General features: G+C 44.3%; 1 protein-coding gene across 1 annotated transcript; it reads right to left on the minus strand.

Annotated features, from left to right (window-relative positions):
- Nucleotides 1-968: 968 nt before the first annotated feature.
- Nucleotides 969-5,682, minus strand: MRPS30 (mitochondrial ribosomal protein S30). The gene is made up of 5 exons (XM_010395425.3): nt 4,985-5,682; nt 4,595-4,740; nt 3,443-3,545; nt 2,774-2,950; nt 969-1,428 (listed from the first exon to the last, which is right to left on the minus strand). Exons 1-5 carry the CDS (start codon nt 5,649-5,651, stop codon nt 1,160-1,162), a joined length of 1,362 nt encoding a protein of 453 aa, XP_010393727.3. The 5' UTR covers nt 5,652-5,682; the 3' UTR covers nt 969-1,159.
- Between the last annotated feature and the right edge of the window lie 1,285 nt (nt 5,683-6,967).

Genomic DNA, 6,967 nt, shown 5'->3' on the forward strand with positions numbered 1-6,967 from the left:
GTTGGTTGAACACAACCTACCCCTCCTAAACCCATGCTGGCTGGGTCTGATACCCTGGCCGTCCTGTAAATTTGGTGTGATGACACTCAGTACAAGCTGTTCCATTACCTTACCAGGTACTGAGGTCAGGCTGACTGGCCTGTAGTTACCAGGTTCCTCCTTCCCACCCTTTCTGTTGATTCAGATTAGATACTGAAAAGTTTTTTAGAATGAGCATGGTAAAACAGTTTGCCCAGAGATGTGGTAGATGGATGCCCCATCCCTGGAAACATTCAAGGTCAGGATGGACAGGGTCTGAGCAACCTGACCTAGCTGAAGATGTCCCAGCTTACTGCAGGAAGCTTGGAATAAATGACTTTTAATGGTCCCTTCCAACCCAAACTACTCAATGATTGTATAATGTTGTATTTTATGAATCAGACAACTGTGGCTGGGGATCAGCTGTGGTCTACTAAAAACACTCCTAAGACATCCAAGTATCAGCAATGAAAACCTCAGGATACCAACAGCTGAAATCAAGGACCCACACTAAAGGGAAAACTGTAGACTCCAAATGCATTTGAGAGTTCTCTCCGTGGTTCTGGAGGTGACAGCTTAAAGTTGTGTATGCTTGTTCACAACACAGTCTTTGGATGCAAGTTTCATCATGTTTATATTACCACATCTAAAGACTTCTCTTACTATGTAACTAAATTGCCAACCATTCCTTAATAAACACTTTTTATTCTGAGCTCACTTACTCTTTAGAATGAATAAGTATTTAACTTCTCTCAGGCACACAAAATTAGAAATTTATCACTGGTGCTGAGTATCAAGACAGCTGTCTCCCTAGTGATACAATCAGATGGTCATATGAATTCATACTTTGTTGTGACAGTTCAGCATGGACCTGTGGATCTGCTAAAGAAACATACTCACATGACATTGAATTAGCACAGTAGGCTTTTAAGAGTAAATATACAAAAAACTTCAACGTATTCCAGCCTTTTATTTGCCAGTGTACAGTATACATTAAAATAGAAAAATGGAAGAAGGCCCAAATAAAATATGTATATAGTGTTTGCTAGACAAATACCTGACTAATATCAAGGCATAATATAGCTCTACTTTAGGAGTTACAATGAAGTTCAGGCACATACTTTACATGTGGTTTAATGGTTTACAACTCTTTTGGTCTGTTTAGTAGAAAACGAACCAACTGAAGCAGAACTTCATCATTAAAGCCTTTCACATTACCATCTTCCACAACATCATACAGTGGCTTACTGTCTGTACCCCAACAGATATTCTTTCGAGGGTTGTTTTTAATAGTTTCTGCAGTTAGTGCTAAAGTATTTAGCTGGTAACAAAAGAAAGCAAAGTATTTTCCATCAGTCACTACCGCCTGCGATACAAAAGGACGGGTCACATCTGCTTCACTCCAAAATCCTACAAAATAAACAAATACAACATAACTTGAGATTTCTATCAGCACACATGCCTAAACCCTTGTCCTGAAATACAGAAAAACAGTGCGAATTGCAGCAGCTGCCTAGTAGGGAAAAAGTCCAACACAAGTATTTTTCATACAGAATAACCAAAACATAATCACCAATAAAGGTTATGTCCAAGATCAGGGACAGTGGCATACTTGCATTTTGTATAGAGTTCCCTATTACCAGTTGGTCAACACCAGTCACTGATCAGCCAAGTGACTTTTCCAAAACAGTTAAATTACTAATGCATTGTAAAATCCTGCAACTGAGCTGAGGAAAGATGTCTTTTTACTATTCCATGGTTCTCAAGAGGCAGTGAGCATTTGTTTCATGACAAAGGCATGCATATGTAAGCATGAGCATAACTGCTATAGTAATCAGCCAGACACCAACACTATGTCAGTAAGTATCAATGTTTTAAACAAACCCGACTGAGCACTAACAGCATGTTAAAAATATTTACATATTTATGCATGTGCACTAGTACACACACAGATATTTTTAAGAATATTACTATCACGTGCAACAATGCTAGAAACTGTTACAGAATAAAAAAAAGTCATAGATATAATGCTGTCCTTGCAACTCATGATGTGTTTACAGCTGTGACCAATGCTGAAGACAAGACTTACTTGACTTCAATATTTTACATCCACAAAGGAAGCTAAGCTTTCTAAGACACCATTACCAAATAAGTTTTATGCAGAGCCAGCTATATACACCATAGTCAAAGGATTTTCTTACATGTGTTGTTTCTCAAGTGAAACTACATGCCATTGGGTGTCCGACAGCAACACTAGACAATAATTATATTTATGAGAGTAAGTGAAAGACTGATCTGGTCTAACTATCCAGGTCTTCTTGGATTTTTTTTAGACAAACATAGGCATAAAATTCTAAATGTAAGGCTGCTGACATTTTTCTTTCATTCCTAGTATTTTCATGGAATTGAAATTACTGAAACAAGGGGTAAGCAACATAGTTGTTCCATAGTTGTTACCTACCACATTTCCCTCTTAAGGCGGAAAGAGCAAGTGAAAGCAGGATTGAGGTTTTTGCACAGGCTTACTGTTATATATGAAAAAATATTTTTCTCTGTAATTAATTCCTCTGAATCAAAGTACTCAAAGACAAAGTCTTAACTAACTCTTTTCAATTCAATTACATCTGTAAAGACTTACTTAAAAGACAGTCTTCAGAACAAAAAGCGTGAGAGAAAGGTAGTAGGGAGAAAAGGTTAAAGAACATTACAGTAGGCATTCATAACCAAGAAAAATTTGTCAAGCTGACTGTCTCACCTTGATACATTGCTTGTGCTGCTGTCCACGCAAAAAGACTTGCAATTCCATTCGATCGATAAACAACTTCGATCTGATCCTCGAGACGCTCTCTTATAAACCTCTCCCGTTTCAGTTTGTCAGGAAGAAGATGAAACTGGGTGTGTCCATAACAGCATGGATCTGCCACCTTTGATCCTGTGTTCCCCAAAATGAAACAATCAGTCACAGAAAGAACACTCTCGATTATGCACACAAACATACATCTTCACCATGAGACTCTAAAGTTAGAACCTCTACTGTAGATCTGTGAGGAGTTGCCTACTTCCAAGAGGCAGAAGTTCACATGCTAAAATGACTCTCAGAATTTCCCTGGAGATGTATCAAAATTCAAAGTTTTGTGTAAATTTTCTATTCAACTGAATTTCTTCAAGCAGATTTCTTAGACACAGTACCACATGCACAGGAGGATGCTATTTCCCATTGTCTAACTGACAAGAAATCTCAACAGAGATTTTTACACTACATATATTTATATAATACAGTTATAGATAAAAATACACAACTTTTTTCTGTTGATGGGAGAAGAAAGATTGAGTTGGAATTAGTTTTGGAGTTGGTTTTTGTTTGGTTGGGTTGGTTTTTTTTTCTTTCTAAAGTAGTTAATATTTCACAATTAAAAACTCTTACCTATAAATACCTTGTTTTCGTACTGCTTTTTGAACAATGGCAGTTTGGATGGCTTGTGATCAATAACAGGAACATCTCCAAGATCTGACTCCAGGGGTACAACCTTGAAGACAGCAGAAGAAAGAAAAGCCATGATGTAAGACACATTTCTGCCATCAGGTCCAATGTAATACACCGCTTCCCAGTCAGACAACAGAAAGTGCAAGTCCTGCTTACATACACCATACAGATAACCTTAAATGAAAATTTTTTGCAAGAAACCTTCTCATCTTGTGATGAGCTCTAGCACAGTCATGTTGGATTAATTTTTCCACAACATACAAAGAGTATGTGAAATGATGCTAAAAAAGCTGAAGATAGTTGTTACTACCTTCAAAACCAGAATCTGCTTCCATGGAAAAAGAGTAAAAACATTTCTAGCAGCAGCCAATAAACTAACTTGAACCTGCAGACTAAGTTTACAGATTAGGTTTTCTGCACTACACAATGTTTTAAATTGCCTAGACAGTTCTTCAAAAATGCCAAGGTTTGTAGCATCTGACAATACTAACCCAAGCAAATTGTACAACTAAGTCACCAATAAAGGTTCTGTGTTTACAGAAAGCACAACAGTTTTCTGTCTGTGGTGGAAACTGGACAACAGAGACCCTCACTGGCTACACAATTACCACTGTATAGACCAGCAATAAAAACACTATAATATTGAAACAGAATATACTTCCAGAGAACTTGAGCATTCAAGAAAGCAACTGTTGAGTAATAACAACAGACAAGAACCCTCACGTTCAGATTATACATGCTTTTACTTTTTTTTTTTTACCTCCACTCCTATTATTCTCCTTCAGTGAGAATGTTCCACAGCACGTTTCTTATTCTTGTCTCCAAGCATAGAATGTTAAAAATTCCATTTAATTAAATGTAACAACATGAAATTTAAAGTACAAAGAGAACCAAAAGTTTAGAAGACCATCTCAATATCTACAAAGCCATTACCATGTAATCGTAGCAAGGGTATTAAGACTTGAAAAATACCCAAATATGGTACATACTGTTAACTAGGTCCTCCACAGACTACCTCTGCATGGTTTCAATGGCTATCAGAAACCAAAGTGAAAATGCACAGTATTAGCTTGCTGTTGAAAACATCCACACCTCGGGAAGCTGCTTTGGTACACGGATCTGGAGGTGTGGGTTATCATCTATTTGGAATCGCACAGGGTCAAGTCTACCCTTTCGGTGTCCATGAACAACAACTTCCTCACCATGATGCCAATAATAGTTAACTTCAGGGTTTAGATCTGAAACAGAAAAAGGAACACAGAAAAACAGTAATTCACCTCATGCATTTAAATTCTTCACCTTCCAATTCTTCTCCAGCTGCAGTCAGACACAAAACCCAAAATCCATGTGTAATGATAGAGACTACCCACTAGTGATGGCCTGAACAATTCAGATATACCAGCGACATTCGTGCCGGCTCACAGACTGGCCCCACCGCCCAAGGGCTCCTACGTCCCTTTCCCTGCCAGCCCCGTTCCGTACCGAGGGAGGAAGCAGCCAGCAGTGGGTTGCGAACAGACAGGAAAGCGGCGAGGGTGGAAACGAGCTGCGTGAGGAAGGGGCCGGGCGTGTGATCCTGGTCGCGGTAGAGGAACGGCCGCTTCTTGTTCTGGTAGAAGCTCTCCTGCAGGAGAGCATCGCAGGCGAGAGAGCGCAACTCGCCCATATCCGGATACGCCGCCGCTCCCGCCGCGGGCTCCGGGGTTTTCGCGGCCCCCGGCGCCTCCGCAGCCCCCGGCGCCTCCGGTCCCGGCTCCGGGGCTCTGCCAGCCTCGGGGGTCGTTCCTGCCGCCGCTACCGGGGGTTTCGCGGCCGCGGCTCTCGGGGGCAAGCCCGGCACTAAGACGGTTTTTGTGAAACTGCGGTACCAGCGGTCGGCGTTGAGGGCGAAGGTCTGCGGGTGCACCGTATACTTGGGCCGCTGCAGCTTCCCGTACAGCCGCAGCTTCTCCTCCACCGTGGCCGCCGCGTGCACCCGCTGCTTGAAGCGCTGCAGGCGTCGCGACTTGGCCGCTTTGCTCCTGGCCGTGACGGACGCCACCACGGGCGGGTAGAGCGGGCTGGCGGGCGGCGAGGGGGGAACGGGCACCGTCTCCGAGTACCAGCGCCGGCCGGGCCGCAGCAGCCGCCGGGCCCCCAGCGCCGCCATCTCGCGGAAATGCGGGAAGGCGAAGGGGCGGTGCCCGGAAAACGCGGCATCTGATTGGCCTCTGGGCACCACGTGAGAAGCCGCTTTTCCGGTCGGCCAGCGGAGTCTCCTGCAGCGGGGGCTGCCGGGGCAGGAAGCGGCGGGGCCTTGAGAGTCACGTGCCTGGAGGGCGCCGATCGCCCTGCGGCGCTGCTCTGAGGGACTTCTGCGCGTGCGCAATAGCGGTGGCACGGCGTCTGCAGCGCGGGAACTACAGATCCCAAGATGCTCAGCGAGAGGCGGCCCGGAAGTGCCGGGCGTGGCGCCAGGAGCCGCGCCCCGCTCCAGGGGGAGCCCGCTCGTGTGGCGGCTGTGTGGCGGTGGGAGCCACAGAACCCATTGGGGTGGAAGAGACCCCTGAGATCATCGAGTCCAGTCTGTGACCGAACACCTTCATGTCAAGAGACCCTGGCACCGAGTGCCACGCCCAGTCTTTCCTTAAACGCCCAGGGATGGTGACTCTACCCCGTCCCGGTGGAGCCCATTCCAGTATCTAATCACCCTGTGAAGAAATTCCTCCTAATGTTCAAACTTAACCTCCCCTGGCGCAGCGCAAGGCTATGTGCTCTCGTCCTGTCCCTCGCTTGAAAGGCGCGAGGGAGCGTCCACCTGCTTCCACTGGAGAAAAGGACACCTTGGAACAGGCTTTCCGCAGGCCCAGGGCCCGAGGAGCCCGACCCAGCCTGGGTGCCTCAGCCTCCTTCTGCTGTGCTGCAGGGGAAGGGCCGGCTCTGCGGGACACCGGGTACCCACAGCGCCGAGTGTAAACTGAAATTACTCCTTGTCGGAGACATCGCGGTCTGCAACGTCTGGCTTTAATAAAGGAATTAAACTCTGCTAAAATACGATCTGTTACGGCATTTGTTTGTGAAATGAAATGAGCTAAAAGTGGCATACTGACACCACAAGAATGTCACAGTAACAGCATGTTTATCTTAGAGATACTTGGAAAAGTTGAGGGTATTTCTCTTCAGGGGACAGATGAAATTCAATATTTATTCTTAAAACTTTTCTTCTGTCATTACTTTTTTAAACTTGATTATTTGCAGTAGTCATAGGAAATTGGTTGTTTTTTCCTGTATTTCTGTGCATGGCTAGGAGTGGGAGTGGAAATTGTGAGTGGGATTGGGACAGGAGACACGTTACATACATCCCAGATAATCGGCTTTCTTTCTTCAACTTCTGCTTAGCTTTCTGCTGAACTAATGATCACTGCTGAAGTGGTGGAATCTTTGGAATTTAGAGGCATGTTTGGAGTAAATGACAGAGGTATAAAC

Source organism: Corvus cornix, chromosome Z (genome assembly GCF_000738735.6).
Source record: "Corvus cornix cornix isolate S_Up_H32 chromosome Z, ASM73873v5, whole genome shotgun sequence".
NCBI classification, from domain to species: Eukaryota; Metazoa; Chordata; class Aves; order Passeriformes; family Corvidae; genus Corvus; species Corvus cornix.